Source organism: Morus notabilis, unplaced genomic scaffold (genome assembly GCF_000414095.1).
Source record: "Morus notabilis unplaced genomic scaffold, ASM41409v2 Scaffold336, whole genome shotgun sequence".
NCBI lineage: Eukaryota > Viridiplantae > Streptophyta > Magnoliopsida > Rosales > Moraceae > Morus > Morus notabilis.
The window spans coordinates 177,087-202,990 of NW_010367552.1; the positions used below are offsets into that span (position 1 = coordinate 177,087).

General features: G+C 35.9%; 3 protein-coding genes across 3 annotated transcripts; 2 read left to right on the forward strand and 1 right to left on the reverse strand.

Annotated features, from left to right (window-relative positions):
- The first annotated feature begins 1,310 nt into the window (after positions 1-1,310).
- Positions 1,311-3,934, forward strand: LOC21404501 (F-box/kelch-repeat protein At1g30090). Its single transcript, XM_010112655.2, has one exon. The coding sequence runs from the start codon at positions 2,502-2,504 to the stop codon at positions 3,714-3,716; it is 1,215 nt and encodes a 404-aa protein (XP_010110957.1). The 5' UTR covers positions 1,311-2,501; the 3' UTR covers positions 3,717-3,934.
- A 2,116-nt stretch (positions 3,935-6,050) lies between these two features.
- LOC21404502 (outer envelope membrane protein 7) lies at positions 6,051-6,735 on the forward strand. The gene has a single exon (XM_010112656.2). It carries the CDS (start codon positions 6,278-6,280, stop codon positions 6,539-6,541), a length of 264 nt encoding a protein of 87 aa, XP_010110958.1. The 5' UTR covers positions 6,051-6,277; the 3' UTR covers positions 6,542-6,735.
- Positions 6,736-8,567: 1,832 nt separating this feature from the next.
- LOC21404503 (cullin-4) lies at positions 8,568-18,342 on the reverse strand. Its single transcript, XM_024175154.1, has 17 exons — positions 17,898-18,342; positions 15,819-15,934; positions 15,389-15,735; positions 14,103-14,283; positions 13,776-13,898; positions 13,414-13,701; positions 11,739-11,864; positions 11,467-11,568; positions 11,326-11,379; positions 10,782-10,888; positions 10,631-10,691; positions 10,405-10,536; positions 10,146-10,283; positions 9,767-9,847; positions 9,555-9,635; positions 9,332-9,412; positions 8,568-9,057 (listed from the first exon to the last, which is right to left on the reverse strand). Exons 1-17 carry the CDS (start codon positions 18,229-18,231, stop codon positions 8,944-8,946), a joined length of 2,466 nt encoding a protein of 821 aa, XP_024030922.1. The 5' UTR covers positions 18,232-18,342; the 3' UTR covers positions 8,568-8,943.
- Positions 18,343-25,904: the final 7,562 nt, after the last annotated feature.

Consider the following 25,904-nt stretch of genomic DNA (forward strand, 5'->3'; position numbering starts at 1 on the left):
TTTGATTTTGTTGCTAACAATATAAAAATTAATGCTATAGTTTTTAAAATAAGGGCCCGTTTAGTTTGTGGATTCGAATTGGGGTAATTTGAACTGTAAAAAATATGGACTTGGTGATTTAAATTGAGATATAAGTCGGTGTATGAATGTGCAGATAAACTGTAATCCGAAGTAGGAATATAATTTGATTTGTCTTTAGGTAGAGTGTTAAAAGCAGTCAATTGAAAATTTGATTAGACTTTTGTAACAAATCTTAAAAAATCTCACTCTCTATGGTCAATTTTAATCGGTTATATGAATAGATATTTGTTCTTCTCCTTGCTCTGTATGCATAAGAAAAAAAAAATCATTTTAATCGAAGTTAAAAATAAAAGGCCCATTTGGTTCATAAGTTAAACAAAAAATTTGAAGTAGAAATTTAAATTTTGTGAGAGAAAAGTATGTAGCCAAATGATTTTAACAGTAATTCGAACCTACGAAAAAAAAGTATGAAAAGAAATTATGACATTTTAAAGCTTGGAGTAGAAGAGGAAATTTTTTTTTTTCATTTTAGTACCCTCTGTTATATCGAAATTTGAGTTTGGCATCCTCTATATTTTTAAAAATTTCATATCGGTACCTCAACTTTTTAAAAAATCTTTTTTTAATACTTTAGAGCTATTTTTTGAGACACAAAAAGACAATTATCCTCATTGTAAAAATTCACCTGTTGACCAGAATTTTAAAGGAAAAAAAAGATTTTAAAAATTATTAAACTTGTAGAGCATAATCCTTTTTTTAAAAATTCAACTCTTTAAAATCATTTTTTAAAATTCCTTTTTTTAAATTTTAGTCAACAGATGAAGTTTTACAAGAGTAATAATTTTTTCTTTTTATGTCTTAAAAAATGACTAAGATATCAAAATTAATTTTTTTAAAAGTTGAGATACCGGCATGAAATTTTAAAAAACGGAGGATATTAAACTCAAATTTTGATAAAAATATAGATACTAAAATGAAATTTTCTGAAAAGAAATGAACTTTGATGCTCATTCCAATTGAATTTTCGATTCAGATTACACAATACTACTCTAAGAGGTCGAAGTTTACTGTTCTTGAAACGGTAAATTTTCTTTTTTGTCCTTTCTGTGATTTTCCTTTTTTTCCCGTGTGGTTTTGCCGTGTTGCGCACTTCAGCTATTGAGTTTGTTATTGATCTAAACAAAGGGTAAAAGATCTATTTTAAGATCTAAAACCAACTGTCACCCACTGAAAAATAGTTGGGGGTCATTCGTGCTAAAAATCCCAACTAGAATTCTCAACTGAAAAAATAAACGTAAAGAAAACAAATGCAACTTCTTAGCCAATGCTAATCTTATGCGCTGTCCAGACAGCCGCTAAGCTTCTGCTTCTGCCTTGTCAATCTTCCACGTAGACTGAAACCTACCTACACCTTTCTGCCACGTAAAATACACGCGCCTCTTCTTCTTCCTCCTCCTCCTCCTTTCCTCTAAGAAGAGATTTCATTCATAAAACTGCAGACGGCCACGGAACAATCTCAGGGTTACCGGGCATAAAGCGAACCGAACCAAACCAAACAAGGGAAAAGAAAAAAAAAATGGAAAATTGTGGCGCGTGTACATACGCGCTTCATATTGCGCGTGGTTTTTCGGCAATATTGAATCAGGGAACCATCTATGCCACATAATAGAATAATCTTTTGCATAAAAGAGACCAAGAATAGTCTGATGGGGCATGGTGGGTACCTCTCCCTCTCCTTCTATGTGTAAAAATTTCCACAAAAAAAAAAAAAAAGAACCCCAATGTTTCTAAATCCTCTTCGCCAAAGCAACAGTTTTGTTGTTTGAAGCGCTTTCTTGCTTGTAAGTTTCATTTATAATCAGTTTTTCAATCTCTTTTGTGTTTTTCTTGTTTCTGCTTTGTTGGTTGGTGGTGATATTCTGGAATGCTTATAACTGTTGGGCCATGGCAAATTAAAAGAATTTCATTTAAGAGTCTAATTCATGAACTGGGTATTTAGTTTGGGAACTGTGAAAAGACAAGTAAAGCTGTAATCTTGAGCTGATTCCGAGGCTGTTGCGTTTCTGGGGTTGAGTTTTAGGTTCTCCATAGTTGTAACACAGTGGTGATAAGGAGGACAATTGTGCATAGAGAATAAATAGTCGATGTTTGTGCGTTTGAATTTGGATTTTCTAGATGGGAATTTCTACGTGCTGGAGATATTATGGTGATGGAATTGGTGCTTTACTTTGGTGTGTTTGGATTTGGGATTCCTATCCTTTCACTTGGTATCTAAAAAAGGCAAAATGCTTTTAATTATTCTGTGTTAAAATATAAGAAATTGAGAATTTGGAACAAATTCCCTTGCTCCGGGTTGGGATTTGGTTCTATTGATTGTTTTCCTCAGTTAAAACCATTGGTAGTGTATCATAGACAAGAGAACTTACAGGAGTTCCTCAGTTTTCTTGAGGTTTTATTAGATATTTTTACCTGAGAAAGAGATGCAGCGGGTTCGGTTTTCCTCCGAACAAGCTCCCGTGCATAAACTAGGGGATTCTCAAATGACATTATCCCCCAAGTTTAGGTTAGCCGTTGTGCAATCTTCTCTGTTGAATGCTTCATCAGAGTTGGAATTGTCTTTAAGGGGAGAACCCTTGATTCCGGGCCTTCCTGACGATGTTGCGCTAAATTGTCTCCTTCGGCTTCCAGTTGAGAGTCATGCGGCTTGTAGATCTGTTTGCAAGAGATGGCATTTACTTCTTGGCAGTAAAGAGCGTTTTTTCACAAGACGAAAAGAGTTCGGATTCAAAGACCCTTGGCTGTTTGTGTTTGCTTTCCACAAGTGCACCGGGAGGATTCAGTGGCAGGTTCTTGACCTCACTCATCTCTCTTGGCATACTATCCCCTCAATGCCTTGTAAAGACAAGGTTTGTCCCCATGGATTCCGATGCATTTCAATCCCGCACGAGGGGACTCTCTTTGTCTGTGGGGGCATGGTCTCTGATGTAGATTGCCCACTTGACTTGGTCCTCAAGTATGAAATGCAGAAAAACCGTTGGACTGTGATGAATCGGATGATTACCGCTAGGTCTTTTTTCGCAAGTGGGGTTATTGATGGAATGGTTTATGTGGCTGGAGGAAACAGCGGTAATCTTTTCGAGCTGGACTCAGCTGAGGTTTTGGATCCTCTGAAAGGCAATTGGCGTCCCATTGCGAGCATGGGAACAAATATGGCCTCCTATGATGCTGCAGTTCTCAATGGGAAGCTTCTTGTCACGGAAGGCTGGTTATGGCCTTTCTATGTCTCCCCGAGGGGTCAAGTTTATGACCCGAGAACCAACAATTGGGAAAGCATGGCTGTTGGACTGAGAGAGGGCTGGACAGGTTCAAGCGTGGTGGTTTATGGCCACTTGTTCGTGGTCTCCGAGCTCGAGAGAATGAAACTTAAGGTATATGACGCAGGAACTGATTCTTGGGAGCCAATAGAAGGACCTCCTTTACCAGAACAGATATGCAAACCATTTGCCGTAAATGCCTGCGACTGCAGGATTTATGTCGTGGGTCGGAACCTTCACGTTGCGGTGGGCCATATCTCCAGGCTTAACAATAAAAGCAATTCTGAGAAGTGGAGCTTTGGTGTTCAATGGTGTGTTGTTGATGCTCCTGATTGTTTCTCTGACTTGACGCCTTCGAGTTCTCAGGTTCTATTTGCTTAGTTGTTTGATTTTCCTTTGATGTCGTCTTATATATGGCCTTAAACTAAGTTGTAATTACTTGAAATAGTTAGCTTTGTAGAGTGCTAATATCTGTGTGAAAGGAGTTTTGGTGGTTATGGGGTTGTAATGAATGTACAAGTAGTTTTGCTCTTTTCCTAATTTTTCACCTGTTTTCTCAGTGATTGGTACCTTGGTATATTTACTATTCTTGTCTTTTACTTTTGGGTGTTGCCTGTAGCATGTTTTTTTTTTTGGCTGAACCTGTAGCACGGTTGAAACTTGTATTTGGCCTCATAATTTTATTACAATTTCTGAAAAATATTGATTCAATTATGCGAATAGCTACTAAGAGATTTTCAACAAACTTTATATTCACAAACCTTGGGAAAAGAACTCTTCATGAATTCCAGACTCATTAATCTGCGTTTATCCACGAGTATCATCACCCAAATTAAAAAAAAAATGTTACAATGTTTGATAGTGCATGTGTGCATGATTTTAAATGTTAGATTTAGTCAAGACCACATCAAAATAAAAAAGTTATGCAAAATTAACAGAACCTGATACTGTTTAAAATAGAATACTATAGGCGGGGTATTTCTTTCTATCCAATTGTAAAAATCTCATTAGAAGTGAGACTGTAGTTAGTCTATATGATGATTACATATGGTGCATGTGTTCATTATAGTCATTAGTCTTCTCACCCCCAGACCGAAATTTAAGCCCTTCAGAATTTGTATTGGATTCATGTAATAAATCTGTGTATTGATATTTGAAACAATTGTTATCTTTTTGATATTGTTATACAACTGTCGGACAATCTCTTGAATTGATGATGTTTAGATGGTACTGAGATGATAACCATAATCATCTCGGATTACTGATTCTTGAAAATGACAACTTGGAAAGCAAGCTGGATATCAATTTACTTTTGCATCAAGCACATAACTTTTTTTTTTTTTTTTATCTGAAACATCAAGCACAAAACTTTTGTATGCATTCTCCATCCTCATTAGAAATTTCTTTTTAACTTATGCTCCTTACCCTCCTGAATATGGGGTGAACATATTGAGATATAAGAATTCTAAACAGAGCCGGTAATAAGATTCGGTCAGTTTTGCATATACAATATAATATATATATATATATATATATTCATTTTTGATGGAATTTTGATAGTAGAGTTGCTTAATAAAAGATTCTTTCTTTGTTCTATTTGGCTGCGATTCCCTTTTTGAGAGAAGAGAACAAAAGAATTTCTTTTCCCTTTTGCAAAGGAGAGACAAAAGAAAGTCATAAAGGGAGCCTGATCACGCATGCCACCATCAAATCAAGAATTGTAAAACATAAGATCAAAAGTAACATAATCGAGCTAAAATGACGCAAACTTGTCGAAAGGACGAAGTTTTTAGAGTTCTAAATGATGTAATGAATTGAAAACCTATCTTGCTGGATACTCCTATCCAATTGGATGACTATGAGCGTACAACAAAGCTAAAAAAGAGGTGATTCGCAAAACTACTTGCCAAGGGGGATCCTAATAGTTCTAGCAAAGGTTTAAGAGTCCTTACCGTTTTAATCCTAATTCGAAATCTGTCTACTTTTTTTTTAATACCCCGCTTAATCGTGTACTTTTGCTTTAATTTGACTCTGTCCATCCTGCCTGATGGTTCTCAACGGGCATGGAGGCACTGCCGCCACTAAAAAAAGAAATAAACAATTCTTTATGTTTATATTGTTGTTTAAACCAATTGTCTAGTCTAAAAAGGAAAGTTTTCATCGGTGCCCCAACTAAACAAGTATTGTTAATATTTTTCTTTATTTAATTCTTTGCTTTATTCTCAAACCTATTATCTTGGTGTTAAAACTTTTTCCCCCTCAAATCCCACCATTCATATATATATATATATATATATTTAAGGAAAATGAGATAAATATCTATTTAAATAGTATCACTTTCATGTTTGACCCACAAATACTGATCAATGATTTTTATCAAATAATTATATTAATTATAAGGGGTAAAAATTTACAATTTTTTCTTTATCTAATTCTAATATAACTTTCTTTTTATTATTTTCCTTTAACTCGAACCATTTAATTCACACGTCCTTTTAAAAAAGAGTTTCACTCAATCCCCCTTTTCAAATATCCTATTTCGTAAATTTTTTTTATTTAATTGTGTTCCACTATAATCAAAACCCGACTCCGTGTTCGTACCAATCCTAAATGAAACATTTATACAATAAAATGTATTTCAATTTAATTTCAAACATTTTATTATTGGGGAAATGTAATTAGATACAATTTTTCCGGGGGGAGAGTATTAGGCCTAAAAAACACTAAAGGTGGGCTCATAAGTTGGCCCAACAATAAATGCCAAATCGGCCCGTTGGAAGTTGGCTTATAACACTCCGATCCGATCCCAATTGACCAGCAAATCGAGGAGGGGACCGGACTGAAAGAAACTCAGCTCTTTGCAGTGAAGAAGAAGAAAACAACGACAAAGAAGAAGAAGAAGAAGAAGAAGAAGAAGAAGAAGAAGAAGGGAAGGAAAGAGAATGGGGGCAATAACGAGCGCAGTAATAGCAATAGCAGGAGTTGTGCTTGGATGGATCACCATCGAGATCGCCTGCAAACCTTGTCTCGAAAAAGGTCGTGAAGCCATTGATCGATCCCTCGATCCCAATTACGATCCCGACGATAACGACATCCAAGCTCCTCTTAATCCCAACTCACATCCCCAAAATCTTGTCCTTGATCCCAACTCCGATTCTGCTTCGTCTCCTGCTACTACTACTTCTGATGCAATCAAGGCCGTCTGATATCATCTACCTATCCTTCCTTTGCGTAAACGGCAATTCATCCTCCGTCGTTTTGCTTCTTGTTCTCTGCCTCTTGAGTCTTTGACTTTTGGTGATTCTTGGGATGTAATGTATTATCTATTCTATCTTGTTGTGTTTCTCACACATGGGTGTGTTTTGTGGAACTTTAGTTGGGAAGATTATAATGGAATTCTTTTTTTTTTTTTTGTAATTTTAATTATTTGTTTAGTTTAGCTTTCTAATTGTTATCTAATTTCCTTGTGTTATGATTAATCTTTCGTTTGTTGCCTGCGAATGCATAGCAAGCTTTGCCACACCCCACAGCGTAAATTAATATTTTTGGATCAATTCAAACCAAACAATTAATATTTTTGGATTTTTGGTCCCACTTTGATCGGTATTTGGTCAGCATTGTTTTTGGTTTAGTTTGGTTTGGTTTTTTAAAACCAAACAAACCGATCAAAACTGCATATATGAAATTCTTCTCATCATCATAAAATAATTTCTATTAATTATTGTAATAGATTATTGTAATAGGTTTTAAAATAGTTAAGCGTAGACTCCAAAACTAAATAATATTGGATATTATTTTGAAGGATGAAAAACTTTTATAAATTTGAATGTTGTTATGTTAAGAGTTAAATGGCAAACTTTAAAATAATATGAAAAACTTTGCATGTTTGTCTAATGTCAGAAACTTTTCAAGCCTAACTCCAAACCTGTAATAAGTTATTTGTTTGAATTTAGTTTTTCTCTATAATATCAAAATGTCCAGATAGAATTTTTATTTTTAGTTTGGTTGATGATTTTTGCTAAAGAAAAATGAACAAAACAGACCACGATACCAAACGGCAGCAATGTTACATCAAACTCACATTCAATATTTTTAACATATACTTTATTGAGATTTTTTTTTTTTTTTTTGGAAGTGAAAACTTTTATTCAACGTGGCATTAAGTCTGCTTTTACAAACAAAGCAATAAACAACGGAACTGAATCAAGCCAACAAAAATCAACCGATGGTGAAACATCGAAACAAGCCAAGTAGTGGGCTACCAAATTCCCTTGACAGGAAACGTAGCAAACATTAGCACTATCATTACGTAAAATCACTTCTCTAATGTTCTCATTTAAGATAAAGGGCTCTTGACACCGATGAACGGATGGCTCGAATCACATTCACATTAATAGCATTCGATTCAAGAACCCACTTTTGAAAATCACTCCAAGATGCCATACTTGCACCCTCCCTCGCTGCACGGCTAAGCATTCGGCCACATAAAAGAGAAAAAGTTCCCAAAATAACGAATAGATGCAGCGCCGATGACACAACCGTTAAACATTCTTCGCCACAACACTGATTCCGGTGAACTTAAAGCTGTCTTTAACCGCTGCGTCAATGGTTACCAAGATTTTACAAAACTGATTAGTGTAGAATTCTCTTTAATATTTTATGTAGAAACTTGAAATACTCCCCGATTTAAAAAAATGGACGGCGTGGTTCAAGTTGAAATCAAACCTCATGCCTCACGGTTCGTGGAAATTAAGGGGACTCGACTCAACGTCATAATGTAGATTGGTCGGATTCAATATTTATCCCAAAGCTATAACCGAAGCTCTTAGAATGTCAATTGTTGCAACTGCTTTCCGCTGGGGGTATGAAATTTTGGAGAGAGAGGTACTAATGCTAAGGTCATAACGAAGAAGCGGGTTTTTTGGAATTCCCAGCAAAAAGAGGTCATATTTCAAAATATTAAGGGTGCCAATCACGTCATAAATTTTGGATATATTGGTTATCGAGACTAGTGATTTGGAATTTCCTACTCATATAATATATGATTTAACTTCAAGAAATGTCGGTATTTATAGTGGATTATGGCAAACAAGAAAAGCAACCGCGTTAATATGCCCATTTTCCATATTTTGATTCACATTCCATACGAGGTAAAAATGACATTTTTGACACAATATATATCCCTCTTTTGTTCCTTCCAAATAAATTAAACCAAACAAAACAACACAATACTAAGACGAAAGTACGATTGTATTTTGGGCAAAAATGGAAGAAAGTAATGTTGGTAAGAGTGAAATGTAGCTTAGATGTAAAGGTAACTAGAAACAAAAAGATAACAAGAAATGCAAGTATACCCTTCCCCTTTTTTTCGGTTGTCCTTCAATGATCCTGTTTCCAAGAAACTGAAAATCAATTCAGACTTCATGATAGGAATACAAATTTGAAAGAACAGACTCAAAATAATTTACAATCAGAGTTGATCTCAACAAAAATGAAAAAAACTACAAAGTTACTGTACATTAATCAGACAAGGGATTGAAGATTCTGCCTCCTTTCTGAGGACGGAAGCTCACCCAAGTCATTTACAAGGAGGTACGAAAAAGGATGATTATGCCAAGTAGTTGTAAATTTGGGGGTTGTTCTTGTCCCGTTCTAGGTACTCCCTGTCTATAAGGCTTTCAATTCTCTTCTTCAAATCGGCCGGTTTTATCGGAAACTTTAGCTGCTCAACAGAAGATAACAAAATTAGTTTATTCTTTCCAACAACATCCGACACACCAAGTAGATCATTGGAGGGTCCTATAGCTTGTGCCAAGGTCAACTACATGAGCTTAATTACATTTATGGGAACTGTAGTGTGCTTGAACAAAATGTCCAGGTATTTTGGATATAAATAATGCACAAGACTGAAAAAGAATGGGGCGCTTCAATATGTTATGGCACGACAAACATGTCAAAAAATATAAGGTTTTTATTTTTTAAAGGATATCATTTACCTGTTGGAAAAGTTCGGTAATCAGAAGAGTGTGACTTAGAACTTTTCTAGTCTTCATTATCCGAACAATAGCAGCATCAACCTGAAAATAGCAAACCAAACCCCCAAATTTTCAGATGGATACTCCATATGTTCTACGAGAACGTAGTCTCCTTTGGTATGGTGAAAGAAAAGCATCATAAATTGCAGAAGGAAAAAAAAAAAGTTTAATAATGAAAATTAACCTGATATTGACGATCTTGGAATACTCTTTCAGTGGTGCTTGTGTTCTCCTCCACTGTCTCCTTCATCTGGATTGCATTTACCTGAACGCATGAAAGTCATGTTAGTTTGAAGCTCCATAAAGAGCTGCAACAAATAGAGATTTAAGTACTCGAGTGACAAAAGCTTATGAATCACTAACGAAGCTTAAGATCACTACATCATAACATTTTACCTTGATACGGTAAAGAGGAGCACTAAACGCTTCGTTGAATACAAATGCATCATTGTCTTCCACGTCTCTCCCTTTTGGCAACTGTAGAATTAATGTTCAAAGGGAAATGATTCATAAATTACTAGATATCATACTTAGAGCTCGTTTAGTTCGCTGATTCGAATTTTTAATTCGAGTTGAGATGTGACTTTATGTGAGACCTTTTCTGTAGCAAAAAAGTTAGATGTGACTGTTTCTGAGAGCTTTTTACTGTTGCAAAACTTGAATTCTCAACTTGAATCGGTGAAATGAACGTGACCTTAATATTTCCAAATTCATCTATTCAACTAAGTCTCCTAACTAACAAAACCTGGCAGGTAATTGCCATCATGGAACCTACCTTTTGCAGGACTCTAACTTTTCCGCATGCAAGAGACTGCAAAGTTCTTCTTAGTTCCTTATCCTCGATGCCAGTGGAGTCTTTAATATCTTCAAAGCTCAGCCTCTCAGCGTCATTAAACAGCATGAGAACAACAGTCTGGAACAAAACAGATAGAACGTCACCAAACCTTATGGTTCATCTACTTGGGCCAGGCATAACTTGAAGACTAAGAAATGGGAAAGCAAGGGTGGGGGAATGGAAGAGAATAAATACCAACCTGAAAAAGTGAAACTGCAAGCTCCTTTTTGCCTTTAGGAAACTCGGCTTTTAAAACACAGTGACCTAATGAATTTTGCCACATTAAACGTCTTCCACTGTACTTGCTTAAGTAAAACTCCTTGAAAATGTCCTATTGACCAAGCAACAGAAAAAATTCACAAAATCACATGCACATTCAAATTAGTCATCATGAAAAGCATCAATATCGTAGAAAATCCCCTAACCTGGTAAACATTCAGTTCATGAGGGAGTCTAACATCCATGGGAGGGTATGTTGGCCAATACCTGAAGGAAGCGACCAAATCACCAACTAAACTTCAACTCTAAGCAAACTGAATACAATTAGAGATAATACAGGAATCTCGTTCAGCCTACCCTGTAGTTAGGACGTGAACACTCATCTCAATACCCAATGGAAGTTTTGTCCTTGCCTGGGATGATTGTTTGAACGACTCATTTATCTCTTTTGATAATTCGATGTCCTAAAATCATATACAAGGAATGAAGGTTAAGAAGGTATCTTAGCACAAAAACTAGCATAGCTTGAATGTGTACAATAACCGGTTTAATCCAACCAAATAAAGCTTCTAAGAGATCCTTGTTGTCATTTGACATGCTTACGAAGATGGGAGAAGCCCAAATGAAAATTAGATTGTTCAGACCCAAGTTTGAGCCTAAAGAAAAATCCCCCTCCAAGAGGATTATCTAACCATTCTACGAGTTAAAAAGTTTTAAACCCGGCATTGATAATTGAACATAAATCATCGCCCCGGTTATCTTTCATATATAAAGGAGCACAATAGAGAAAATATATATACATATGAATAAATCAGCCGTTTTAGATAAAAAAAAAAAACTTGACCAATAACACGATTAGTATCAATTCTTAGGCCTAAAATAAATTGGGAAACAAGCACACCTTAAACATTCCTTCAAGTTTGTTTGTGAATTGACTGCCACACTCGGTCTTCAACTGTAAGAGTAATAAAACCTCGTTAGCACGAAATTTAGAAATATAGTTATTATATCAATTCAAGGGGAAGAAAAATCCAATCCTAACCTTAGAGATCATAGACTTCTCTGCATCAATAGAAGCACTTTTGCCCAAAAGTAGCCTTTTTGCAAGATCCTTCTTGTAAAAAGCTTCAAATACATCTTTGCCCTTCATTGAAAAACGATAAAGCAAGTTGTTTTTATGGGTTTAATCTTGAAGACAATCAAAAGCAGGTATAATCTATGACAGAAACAACCACAGCAGAAACTGAGAGGAAATATTTTTCAATAAATCCACCGACAAAGTTATTCATTCTTCCATTAATAAATTGAACATACCTGTATAAACCTGAACAAAACCAAGACTTTATCAAGTGTGCCCTCCAATTCCTCTTCGGAGGTACCCTTATTCCCAGCACGAAGCTTCTCATCTAGGAACTTGGCAATTAGTTCAGCAGGTCGGTTCTGTTATACAGAAGACAATTTTCCACTCTTAAGAATTCATATAAATAGATTATGCAAAAATAATATGAAATGCAACAGCGAGATGATTTGGCAAGCAGGTGGTCGAGGAGGGAAGGGTCGAGAGCATGCCAGAAGGTTGGTTAGGAATGTAAGGGGAAAAATCACATGGCTAGACTAAGTGCAAAGACTCAAAGTGGGATGGGTCAAATACATGTGAGCAAGCTCAATGCGTTGGTAGCAATAACATTTTTAACCAAAGGTCCACATCGTTTCTTCTGTTATGAAACATGGAAAGCAAGTGTTGAGTAATTCAAAAAACAACATTCATTAAGTAGACATATAATATTGTTTTTGAATGTTCCGATTTGAGTGTCTTTAAGGTGATTTACAAAGTACTAAAGCTATTTACTTTTAAATGTCGGCTGCCCAATGATGATTCCTGACTCTTCAAAAGAAATTGAAAGAGAAACTTTGGAGTCATATAAGCGTGTTTTCTAGATGCCACGGATTGTTCAATGGCAGATTGATTAGTCGGCGATGTGATTGGATCTTGGGTTTGGGAATTGGTGATAAATTATATTGGGCAAGAGGTGTAATTATGAGTGTTGAAGCTGTTTAAAAGGTTTGGTTGACTCGATTTTCCGCTATTTTTACCGAGACTTAAGAGGATTCCGTGTGGGAAAGTTTTTAGGCTGGACAGAAGTGTGGCCTCATTTTTTTTATTTTTTTCCGAGAGAGTAACCAGTGGGGTGGCGGGGTGAGGTAATCGGCAGGGTGGGCGGCATGCTCGACACCGGGGACCTGCAGGTGGAGGCATGGTGGAATCTCGGATCTGGTTCGATATATCTTTTAAATGTTTTAAAACACGAGTTTTAGAAAATTTCAGTTTCTAATTGATTAACAGGAAGGGCAATTTTGACATTTCATATCCCAAAAATCAGCCATAAGGTACCAAAAAAAGGTTTTCTAGAATGTTAAGGTACCATTTCAATATTATCAAAAATTCAGGGTCCCAAAAGCATGTTTCGCTACAACACAGGGTACCAAAGTGATTTTATCCTTTTTAAAATTAAGGAAAGCCATAGGAAATGACAGGACAGAGAATGCAGGTGATCAAGAAAAAACTGAGGCTGTTTGGTACTTGTTTTGAAACAATTTTGCACGTTTTCCAACAAAGAGGTTTTGAAAATGATCTTGGAATAGTGTTTGTTTCGCATTAAGTGAGGAATGGAAAAAAAAAAAAAAAAGAAATGTCTTCATATTTTGTTAAGAAAATGGGAAAACACTCGAGTCGTTTATCCTTTTTCACCTTCATTTTTTACACTTATATACTCAACATACATTTTCAGAAACATAACCAAACAGTTTCACTTTATTTAATTAAAAAAAAAATCAAACACAATCTCAGAAACAATTTCCAATAACTATACCTAAAAATTCTCATTTTCATCTCCATACTCAAAACAAAACCATCTAGAGACGCTCTCAAACAGGCCCTTACTTTCTCATTTCCTTAAAAGAAAAAAAGAAAAAAGAAATAGAAATTTACCTGGCGCAAATTAATGAGATGCTCAAATGCGTCCTTTATGGTATTGCAAAAGGCTTCATTCTTGAAAAAGCTTTCTTCCCATATCGTGTCGAGAGAAGCCTTAAATTCCAAAAGGGAGGAAACCATATCTTTATCTTTCTCTTCATCCATGACAATGCCCTGACCTGTCCTCCGGATGTATGAGCTAAGGGCTTGCCTTAATGATTCAAGAGCATTTACTCTGGTAAAGAGATTGTACATCCTTTGAAGGTCCGCAATACGATTGGCATCCATCAGCATCATGAACCTCTTGAATAAGTCAAACACACGATGAGATAAGAGCTAATATGAAAGAATCAAGTAATTAAAGTCTAAATAGAAACCTTGTCAAGAATAGCGGATATATGGCGTTCAAGAAGCTGCTTTTCTGCACTTGCTATTAATGGCTTTCTTGTGCTAGCATCCAGATAGAGCAAGCATCTCTCATGTTCTTCATGTAACCTTGTCTGCAAGATAGCACCCACAAATCTCCAAATGTAATCATAAATTCCCATAGAAAGAGCTTCAAAAAAAGTAAAGAAAAGGCTTTGATCAACATGCTAGGAAAGTTATATGAGCAACGTGATTGGAATAAATTGTTGATTAAAAACAATAATAAGTTAGTGCACATATGCTAACTTAAACACAAAGGGATGGAAACAGATATTAACCTCCACATGCTTCAGGTAATCTGGAACATCTGATTGCTGCATGTATTGCATGCCTTCAGCAGCATAAAATTCAGAAGTGCGCTCAAGAAATGGCTTTTCAAAACTTTCCGAGTAAATTCCTAATGCAGTAAACATCTTCAGAAGATGGTTAAGAAGAGCCCTGTCCACTGCTTCACCTAATCTGTAAAACCAAAAACATAAAATTGGAACGAGCCCAACCATCACCAAACATAAGCAACATTTCTAGAGTTCAGCATTAAAGAACCGTAAATGCTAAACCATACCCAAAAATCAAAGGGTTAATCTCATAAATGGTCCCCAAACTTTACCCCAAATCTCATTTTGGTCCCTGACTTTTAAAACATCCTAAACTTGACCTCGAACTATCAGTTTGTTTCAATTTTAGTCCTTCCATCAGTTGGATGTTGAAAAACACTATGAAATATAGACGATTTTCTATTAGCAGAGTATCATCTTACATTAAGATCGCGTGTATACTATATTTTACTATTTTGTCAGCACAGTGTTATTCTCCATCAGTATCATGTACATATTTTGTCCTCTTTTTAGAACTTAACAAATAGGAAGGACTAAAGCTATAGCAAACAGATAGATAAGGGTTATGCTTGGGACGTTAAGAGTCAAGGATCAAAGTGGGATTGAGGGTACAGTTTGGGGACCATTTGTAGGATTAACTCAAAATCAAAAGTCCAAACATCAGGTTTTAGTCTAGAAAGATAAAATAAAATAAAGTTTACAGCAATTTTTTCCCATAGCACCTTCACCTAAGGCCCAACAAATCCACATACATCAATAATAATAACCCCATTGGCACGCTAAAGCCTAAAAATACACGTCCCAGTAAAATTAGCCAACAAATAAGCACTTTATGGCAGGTTTGTTGTTATCCCTATCAAAGAATTTTGGAGGAAGGACCTTACTACTTGAAACAAACTACGCACTCTTAAAAACTTAACCAAGAACAAATGTAACGTAAGAAGGAATACTCTTGAATATCAAGGGTAAAAGAACCCAAAAATTTTCTGAAAAAGGTCCTTCACTTCTTTCTCCATACATTAGTACCTTGGCTTTAGTATTAGATTGAGTATTCATATCATCAAATAGCCTCTTCCTTGATGCAGGCTTGGAATTTCAAAATTGTGTCAACAATTCATTTTACCAATTGACGGTGTTAGAAAGCCAAACAGAATTCAGAAATAGTAAGGGATTCTATTTACACAAATCCAGAACACCACAATAAATCCAGCATAGAAGAAGTAAGTTACCTTTCTTGTTCAATCATTCTTAACAGACCAGTAACAGTTTTGTGCTCTACTTCTTGAGACAAAGAAAGATGCTTGCGGAAAAGTTGCAAGCCCATGTCCCACAACGAACGCACATTTGGTGTTTGTCTCACATATGTCCTATCTAAATATAAGGCTATTCCACGTATCATCAAAATCTGGTCACATAGATCCTGCCAGCATCTCTCAACGAGGGACAGAAAAACCACCAAATCAGGGCTTTGGCCAACTAAGGCTCGCAATGCTGCAGCTATATGTGTTTCACATTCTCTTTCAATCCGTTGATAAAGATTGGCCCCCAGCTTGTGCAGGCATAGATTATTAACAGCCTGAGAACAACATAATTGATTTACAGTGAGCTGCGTTCAAAAGCTAATTTATTCAAGGACAGAAAAAATCTGATAAAATTTACCTGATAAAGCTTCTCCAAATCACAAGAATCACGTCGCTTCAAGAATATAGCACAAATAGCTGACTTCAGCTTTGCCCATGTTTCGTCTTCAAAATTTACGGGCAATTTTGGTTTTTCTTCATATAGAGAAAAGTAAAATACATCAGCCAACCTTCAAATGCATAGTGCAGTTAAAACTCTTTAAGATTCCAAATTTCATGATGGTTAAGAGATTCCTATGTCAACAAAATACAAATCTTTTGTTTCACCCATAATTTCAAGGTTTGTTCAGCACAACAAATGTTTGACAGCCTTAAGAAATACAAAGCCAGTAAAACTGGAAACATCAGTGATAGAAGTCACTGACAGTCTGATATATTTACAATCACCAAAGAATTGAGTAATTCATAACAATTGCATCATAACTTGATAGACAGAGTGTTACGACAAATCAAACCATTTTTAACTGTAAATATGTCAAGCAAAGCCAAGGGAAAGGCTCGCAAACCACACGTTTACCTAATTTAAAAGAGAGATCAATATTGTAGGGCCATGAAAATAGATATAATAAGAAAGAAACCCCAGAATAAAGTTTTTCACTTTTCTGAAAATTTCCTGCCTGACTCTAACAAATATTTAGAAGAGAAATATGACCCAAGCCTCAAAAGAAAAAATGTATTATAATTGTTCCTTGAAATAAGGGACATATGCATGCCTCAAATCATTTGCCCAACAAAAATAACACTTAGAATTAATTGCTTTCATCCACCAAAGAGCTGATTTCAAAAAAAAAAAAAAAAAAAATGCACATCAGTTTTCAACCCTTAGAAGGAAAACTTTTTGCAATGTGACACTTCAATTTTTCATGTATTTTTTAGTTTTTACTGAAAAACCCAATTTTATGACAACCCAGTCAAACAACGATTTTAAAGACCAAATTCCCCAATCCACTTAAAAATCAGAAAATTGTTTTTTTACCTCAGATTTCTTTAAAAAAGTATTAATGTAATTGGTTTGGGACCACCACATAATCCTAATGAGCTTTTAATTTGAGATTAAAGAAAATTAATTCTGAAATCAAATCCTAATATGGCATTCCCTTCACAAGCACACAATAACAGTCAAGAGGACAGCGAGAGACCAAAAAAGAAAATGAAAAAACGTCAAGGAACAAAGCAAATTAAAAAAAAAAAAGACCACGAATAAAGCAAGGAAAACTTGAGGAATTCTGATGCTAGAGCACGAGATTGAAGGACATCATATCCTAGAAAGACTCAAATCTTTGCAGAGTGACCAACAAGACCATGTGAAAATAGAGAATGAGGTAATTTATAAGTTCATAGATAAGCAAGAAAACAAAATATATGTACAAACCATATGTCACTCTTCTGGGTGGCTCTATAACACGGTACACACTCTGCAATGATAATACGCTGAATGGTGGAAGTTGATATTAAATTCATTGAGTACCTGATTGGCTGAGTTTCGTGATAAACTATTAATTTGAACCTAAGAATTAGAAAAAAGTAACCAACAGACAACAAGCTCAATCTTCTCATCTATGACAAGACTTATGGGCCATATGGGCCATAGGTTTGAAGAGAAATTCAAATTAGTTTAAATTTTTGTGTGAGAAAATAGTGTAGTGAAAAAGGTTTGAAACAAATCTATGGCATTAACAAAAAGGCTTAATACATTCAATCTAGCATGACATGTAAAAAAATTGAACATTGGCCGTCTCTAAATAAAGAATAACACATAGAGAGAAACCATTTTGAATTACCTATTGGACACATAAGAACTATGCAGAATCTAATTGGGCTTTTATATCTATATCTATTGGACACATAAGTTCTTCATTTCTATATCTATTGGACACATAAGACCTAGAATCTAAGCAGCTCCTAAAGAAAAGAAAACCTAATAGTATTCCTAATTCCGTCCCCAAAACACTTGCGAAGACATTCGATCATCAGAAGCCCCTAAATCCACAGAACCCTAAAACGCATAATCGAGAGATCCTTGGGCAAATTCAATACCTAAAGGAAAAGAAATTCGGAAATCATCATTGAATTCTAGAAAGATCCAAGAAGCACAAACCTTTGTCTTTGTTGAACTTGATAACGAACTTCTTGCCGGGGGGATGGGGAGGGGTAGCCTTCTTGCGGGACAAATTGGCGGCGGCGCCGTCGGACGGCTTGGGATCTTCGTCGAGAGCCATGGAGGGGTCGAATACGACGTCGTTGTTGTCCTGGTTGTTGTGGTGGAGGCCATTCTTGTTGGGGTCGAGAGAGCAGGCCATGGCCTGGGATTTGGTCTTCTTCATCGGAGGTCCGTTTGTGGCGGCGGCGGTGGAGAAGGATGAGGAGGAGCTGGCGGCGGCGGCGTTGGTGTTGGAGCGGCTGCTGGACAAGCGTTTGGTGGGGTGAGACATGAAAGTGAGATCAACAGAGCATTGTAGTGAGAGAAACAAGAGAGAGAAAGAGAAGGTAATCTATAAAATGGAAATGAAGATTTGAGAAGGAAGCTGATATGCGTGTGTGTGTGTGTGTTTGTGCGAGTGTGAGAGAGACTGACGAAGGAGAGAGAATAGAAAGAGAGAATTTTTTTTTTTATTAAAAATTCTTTTTTCTAGTTTTAGTCTTAGATTTGTAATAAGAGTTTTTTTTAGCTTTTTTTGATATGATTAATAAAAATGAATTAACGATAATTTTTTATTTATTAACCGTTAAATTTATATTAAATATTATTTTTTTATATATTATTTTAATATATTATGATTTTAATTAGATCTAATAATTAAAAAATAGGTAATTAACACGGACGGTCTTTAATCTCTTGAATAGGTGACAATTTAGTTCTTATTTTTTTAATTTTAACAAAACGACTCCCAACCTTTTTAAACTGATGCAATAAAAACCTTTCTGTTAAATTGTAACGCCGGTTAAATTAATTGAGATTCATTAATCAAATCCGCTAGTTAGTATTAATTAATCTGATATTAGTGAAAGATTCTCAGTTATAATTATCACGTAAAAGACATTTTTTCTTTAAAAATGATTGTTTTGAAATTGACACTATTGTCCTCCCGAACAGTTTTAAGTATTGGTAACTAACTTTTCAGAACTTGAATAATGGGTCATTCCATACTCTATGCAAATTGGGCTTTGAAGTCTAATCATCAAATTTACAGAGAAAACCCAAGCTCATTTTTCCTTTTCTTTTTCTTTTTTCTTTTTTTTCTCCTTTTTTCTCTCCTTCTCTCTTTCTCCCACGTTCACTCTTTATCTCTCTCCACGCCGGCCAAACACTCCGATGAGGATTTCGGTGTATGTTTTTGACACCTCCCGACTCGTTATAAAGATCTCGATGAGCTAAGCATGTTGACATGTTGCACGACCTCCAACTCTACCGAAATCAGCCGCAATCGCCGCCCGAAGTTCTGAAAATAACTGAAACTTCCGATAGCGATATCTCCTCCGTTCGACATCCAATCAAGGTGATTCCAGTTCCTATGGATTCAGAACGAAGAGACGAAGAAAATCTATCATTTTTCATAGCTCGATTTTGGCTGGAACACCACCGTCCATGGTGGCCAGAATTCCCACCACCGCCACCGTCATTCTCCTCATTCCCGGTCGCCCTTTTTGCCACTGCCAATGCCATTGCACTCAGAGGACAACGCAGAGCAAGAAGTAACCCTTAGCCGCCTAAATCTGCCACCGTTTGCCGGAGATTGAAGCTTGTCGCTGCCGCTGCTGTGGTGTAGGGTGGTTCTGACAATCTAACCGTTGGATCATCATGATTTTGGTGTCTAAATGCTCATAAGATCATAGGTAATGAAAGCCCTCAACAAATTTTGAGATTCCATAGCTGAAGAATTAAGATCAATGTCACCGGATTTTGTCAACATTTTTTAGTTCGATCTGAGCAGTTAGAGGCCGAATTTGGTGAAATTTACCACACCATTGAACTCATAAGGGTCAATTTCGGGGGGGTAGGACCCAAGTCCGCCGCGAAAATATGCTCCGGCAACCTCCGCTGCCGATGGCGACCGTATTCCAATAACATTCTGTTCAGCAACCTCCCGACCTCCATTCATCAATCCGAGATCATATCCTAACTCTTTTCGACGTGCTAAACGCAATGGTGACCTCCATTGGCGCCAATTCCACTCTGTTGAAAAGTCTACCGGTACCGTGCACACCGATCGAGGCGAGTCGAATGCATTTGTTGAAGTTCAAAGCGAGCCGGGGAGCTTCAAGAATAAACGGTTGGACAACGTGAAGTTATTCGTAGATTAAATTGCCAAGAGGTAGGATATTCTTGTCTATATCCTTGTTAGCCTTGTTTCAAAGTATTTTGGCTTATGAAAATGTTTTAAAGACAAAACATGTTTTAAAAATAGCACGAAATATGCTATTGAGCTTATAATGAATTGAATTAAGATTTTAACAGATATTCCTTAAAATAAGATGTTTTAAGAACTGGTAAACCTGATGATGACCTAGATATCAGGATATGGAGATCGTATCCCTGGAGACAGGACCCGAAACCTTACGGGCTACTATGGTGGTGTTTTGTATTGCATTGGTCGTAAGTAATTTATTATTAAATTACTTACTGTTTGCCTGAAATCTGGAATTTAAGTTTATTTACCTTTCAGTAAAAAGGTTGTTTAGTTCCGAATGATTCTTTCGGGCCTATATTTTTATTACTTATTCAGTTTTTATAAATTATATTTTACTGGGCCTTTCGGTCACTTTTTCTCTATTTTTAATGTTTTAAACCCCCACCAGAGTTAGTGGTTTAGATTTACAGCATGGCAAGTGGATGTCAATAGCTTGAAGGCGCGAGATTCGAAGTGGTACGTTGGTTTCGGATGTACAATTTTAATTCTGAGATGTACTGTATTTCTGTATATAAGCTGTATTGGTTGATATTGTCCTAGAGTTATATTATTTTAAACTTTATGGACTGTTTTAAATATTGTTTGCAAAAGAAAGACTCCGGACTAATATATTTTAGTATCTATTTTGGTATTTATATATTTTATTTTATTTTCATGGATTTTTCTTAACTAATCCAGTTTAATTAAGTTAAATTTTAAATTAAACCCCAATAATCACGGCCTTATCCTTAAGGTCCTGACAGTTTTTAGTATCAGAGCACAGCTTCAAATTCCACGAGAAATCAAGCCTGTGTGAGTTTTCTATAGAGTATTTTTGTTGTTTTAACAATTTTCTGTCGGGACATGTCGTAAAATACTAGTTTGTACATGATGCTGTTACACTTAAGAATTTGACGTTAGAGTCTATTACATTTTCTTAGAACACTTCGATGGATAGATTCCATGTTCATATATCAATGTTTGTCGATATGAAGCTTAAAATCAAAGTTTGACTTTGAAACTCTCATGAAGTTTTCATTTTGATCTAATGCTATAGATTTGTTTCCACAAGTGATATTGACTCTTGTCAGTTTTAAATTAAAAAAAAAAAAGAATTGACCTTGGAATTCTCATGAGGATTTCGATTTTGAGATGATATTCATTCTGTCTTCCGCGTAGTTGAACTCTCGATACTAGTTCCTTCCACCTTTCGACACGTCTAACGTGGGAGTTTAAGTTGATGGAGAGCGATGACTTGAAACCAAGCAATCTTGATCATTAAAGTTTCCTCCCTCCTTGTTTTGCTTTTCTCAATTTGATCAATGCACAAGTTTAGTCTTGCCATTTAGATTTGTATTCTAGCTGCTCGTCTCAATTCACTGATGCGTTCTTTTATCTCTTGAGGGTGTTTTACTTAAAATTGTTTATTTAATGGATTCCTTGAGTTGATGAGATATTATTCTTCTTTCAGATAATAACGTTGGTGGCGATGGACCCCGTCGAGAGATTGATGCTTATCTCTGATATTAAATTATGTTCAGCTTTTGTTTGGGAAGTGTGGTAGGTCATAACCTACATGTTTTAGGATTCCAAGTTCGAGTTCTATTCTTAATCTATTTTTACGAAAAGCTAATCCCCCTATTGTTATTAGCGTATCGATTCGTGCTATCTTCCTATGTCACTCAGGAATCAAAATTCTTTCTTGTCTCAAGTGTTAGTCTCGGTGATTTCCTCATTAAATCTAAAATATGTTATTGTAAGACATTGGCTTTGGATATTAATTCTATATCATACCACTCTCTGTCATTTCATTTTCAAGTTCAGTGTCAAGCCTGACTTATTCTTAGAGTTGACCATGTCACCTATTTCCTTTTAGTGAATGGTTTTCATTTGGTGTGAGATTGGTAGTCAATTTTGACTTCGAAAATCCTCATGCTGTCACCAGGTTTTGGAGATTCAATCGATAATTTGGGTTCATATCCATTCATACTAAATTTCTAGTAGTTCTTCTTTTAGAGTCAAATATGACTGAAAATTTCTTCAACTTTCTAGATTATAAGTCAATGATTGATATTCTTGTGCTCGATCACCTAAGAATTGGGTGTCTCTATTCCAATGGTTGAAAGTCTATGGCCTCGTTCACTTCGTGGATTCGAGTTTTTAATTCGAGCTGAGATGTGACATTTTGTGAGAGCTTTTTACTGTAGCAGAAAAAGTTAGATGTGACATTTTCTGAGAGCTTTTTACTGTAGAAACCTAAAACTGAAAACTCGAATCGATGAAATGAACGAAGCATATATTGTTGATTGACTTCTAGCTGGAATTGATATTTTGGATGACAAAGTGTTTCCATGTCTCATTCCATAATTACAAAACTGATAAAGACTCGAACGAGGCGAGTGGACCTATTTTATTAAGATTGGAGTTTTGTTTCTTTATCATTGATAGAATGATTGACTGTGTCAATTGACGTCATGATGCTACTAGCGGAATCGCAAGATAGATGTTCATTTCCATCGTTTGACACGTGTGAATCCACAAAAAAGGCGTAGAAAGTTCTAGCTCATAAGTTCCAAGATGTCTATCCTCATGAATTGTCGTATTCGCCTCGTTTCCGTCATGTGAGTGGCATTCTTGCTTTTGACTCATATTCCAAGTGGTGTTTTAAATGGGAGAACTTATTGAGCAGTTGAGGTTGAGTCCCCTCGAGCTTGAGGTGTTAGGTTTGATTACCTTAGATAGATGCCTTGGCAATAGATCTCTTGATAATTTTATGTGAACCATTAACCTATAAGCCTTTAAGTGCTAAAGGATTGAACGAATTAGAATGAGTAGTTCTAGTGATGAGTATAAACATCATTTTGGACGTTTTTCAAAACTAATGTCAAACCATAAATGTTGCATTAAAAACCAACTTTGAAGTCACTTAGTACACGTGGTGAACTTTATGTAACCATAAGGATTTTCCCAGACGGACGTCGTAGCCTGGGTAATGCAACTTAGAATATTAGAAATAATGCATGAAATACATGTCGTTCTAATTTTTTGTAACATATTTTTTAGGGCCTTGTAAGTTTCTAAACTTAGCATGTGATTTACCGAATCGAAGGTCTATGTGTCTAGTTCCTATAGGAGCTAGAGATATCGATTTAGGAGTCCTGTGGAATTAGTTGTGCATGTTTTACTAAGATGTGTCAAATTTACATCATGAGTAAAAACTAGAAACTTATGAACTAGAGACCCAAATCTGAAACTGTAGTTGTTGCACTTATAGTGAGTTTAGAATCATTTAGTATGTTTTATAAGCTTTGGTGGCCGCAAAAATCATCCAAAATGGATTCCCATAGCTCAAGTTATGCATTTTTAAAGTTAAGCATGATTTCTTAAAATTCTGCAGAAAAACAGCCACGTTTTGATCTGATATAATATATTTTTGGAGACCTTAATAGACCTGAAACTAAACTTGTAATATCTCTTTCAAAATCCCTAGATGTCTACTTCGATTAGACACTGGATTTGTAATTTTTGGGGCTGTGTGAAATATTTTATGATTATTCTCGTAACAATCGACAAAGCTGACTTTTTTAAGAATTGATAAAATAAAAAACTGAGACTCCTACTTTTTGAAATAACATTGCTACACCTAAATTACCATTGCTACCCTTTAGAATATATTTTTAGTAACGTGTGGGAGTTAGAATCACGCCATTTGGAGTTTCGTAACCTGAGTTGTGCACAGTTTGATGTAGAAACTTCCCAAAAAGCCGTCAAAACAAGGAAAGAATATAATTTTGATTTCTTAGAAATTGTTTTTGAGGTACTTAGAGAGCTCATATTTTGGCATATGATAGCTCGTTTTGAAGCTCTAGGTGTCTAATTTATTTAGTTTGCGACTCCTTAGATCTATGTGAAATGTTTTATGATCATTTCCATCAGAAGGGTCAAAACTGAGTTTTTGGCATAACGCAAAGACTATGAATTTGAACCCCAACTTCTAGATCCGAGATTGCTGCATTTAAGACACTTAGCCTGCCATTTAGTATGCGTAATTAGTGAGGTGTGGCATTTGGAATCACTTTGTTTGCAATTTTGTAGGCCGAGATATGCGTAGTTGAAGTTTCACACAGAAACTTTTTGAATACCTTGAAAAGTTGAAATTTCAGAATTTTAATTTCTTGTTATATGTGTTTGAAAGGCTTAGAATATTTAAAATAGGGCATGTAATAGCTCATTAGAAAGCCCTGGATGTCTATTTTCATTAGGAACCAGTTTGCCACCCTTTGGAGACACATAATATGATTTGCACGTGTTTTCGTGAAGAACATCAAATCAGCCCAGATACGAAATTAAAGAACTGAGTGAATTAGATAATTCTTTTAGATAATCCGAGTCTGATTAAGGGAGAACTTCCTTAAGCACTTAGCTTAAGGTGCTCGACTAGATGTTGGGAATTTAGAACCTTTTGAGTATTGTACAAGAACTACGTTCGTGATGATTCTTGTTGATCAATTCTATTACCTTGTATAACCCTTCTCGTTAGAGTTAAAAGTCTAAACATATGAATAAAGATGAGGATTCACTCTGTTGATAGATGAGAAGCCGTCATCATATAAGAAATCACGAAGAGTCATAAAGTGATGAAATCGTTAATGCCATTCATTTCCTTATAATGCATTGTTGTTGTTTTCGCAAGTTTAACCGCTACCTAGGTTTTATTCCAATTTTGAGGATGAAATTTCTTTAAGGGGGTAGGATTGTAACATCCCGTTAAATTAATTGAGATTAGTTAATCAAATCCGGTGGTTAGTGTTAATTAATCTGGGAGTAGTGAAAGATTATCAGTTATAATTATCACGTAAAGGACTTTTCTCCTTTAGAAAGGATTATTTTGAAATTGATACTACTGTCTCCCGAACAATTTTAAGTGTTGGTAACTAATTTTCCAGAACTTGAATAATGAGCCATTCCATACTCTATTCAAATTGGACTTTGAAGTCTAATCATCAAATTTGCACAGAAAGCCCAAGCTCATTTTTTTCATTTTCTTTTTCTTTCCTTTTTCTCCTTTTTTCTCTCTTTCTCTCTCTCTCTCTCCCACATTCACTCTCTCTCTCCACACCGACCAAACCCTCCGATGAGGATTTTTGTGTCTGTTTTTGACACCTCCCGACTCGTTGTAAAGATCTCAATGAGCTGAGCATGTTGACATGTTGCATAACCTCCATTTCTATCAGAATCAGCCGTAATCGCGGGCCGAAGTTCCAAAAACAACCGAAACTTCTTATCGTGATATCTCATTCGTTCGACATCCAATCAAGGTGATTCAATTCAAGGTGATTTCAGTTCCTATGGATTCAGAACGAAGAGACGAAGAAAACCTATCCTTTTTCATAGCTCAATTCTGGTCGAAGTACCACCATCCATGGTGGCTGAAATTCCTACCACCGCCACCTTTGTTCACCTCCTTCTCAGTCACCGTTTTTGACATCGCTGGTGCCATTGGACTCAAAGGACGACGCAGACCAAGAAGCAAACTTCAGCCGCCCGAATCCGCCACCGTTTGCCGGAGATCGAAGCTTGTCGCCGCCGCCATTGTGTTGTAGGGTGGTTTCGATAATCTAACCGTTGGATCATCGTGATTTTGGTGTCTAAATGCTTAGAAGATTATGGGTAATGAAAGCCCTCAACCAATTTTGAGATTCCATAACCAGAGAATT

Coding starts and splice junctions, on each gene's coding strand:
- LOC21404501 (XM_010112655.2), top strand. CDS start 2,502: ATGCAGCGGGTTCGGTTTTCCTCCGAACAAGCTCCCGTGCATAAACTA.
- LOC21404502 (XM_010112656.2), top strand. CDS start 6,278: ATGGGGGCAATAACGAGCGCAGTAATAGCAATAGCAGGAGTTGTGCTT.
- LOC21404503 (XM_024175154.1), bottom strand. CDS start 18,231: ATGTCTCACCCCACCAAACGCTTGTCCAGCAGCCGCTCCAACACCAAC. Junction 11,865..13,413: donor ATCTCATTAATTTGCGCCAG/GTAAATTTCTAT, acceptor TCTGTATAACAG/AACCGACCTGCTGAACTAAT. Junction 10,284..10,404: donor TTGCAGTTTCACTTTTTCAG/GTTGGTATTTAT, acceptor GTTTTGTTCCAG/ACTGTTGTTCTCATGCTGTT.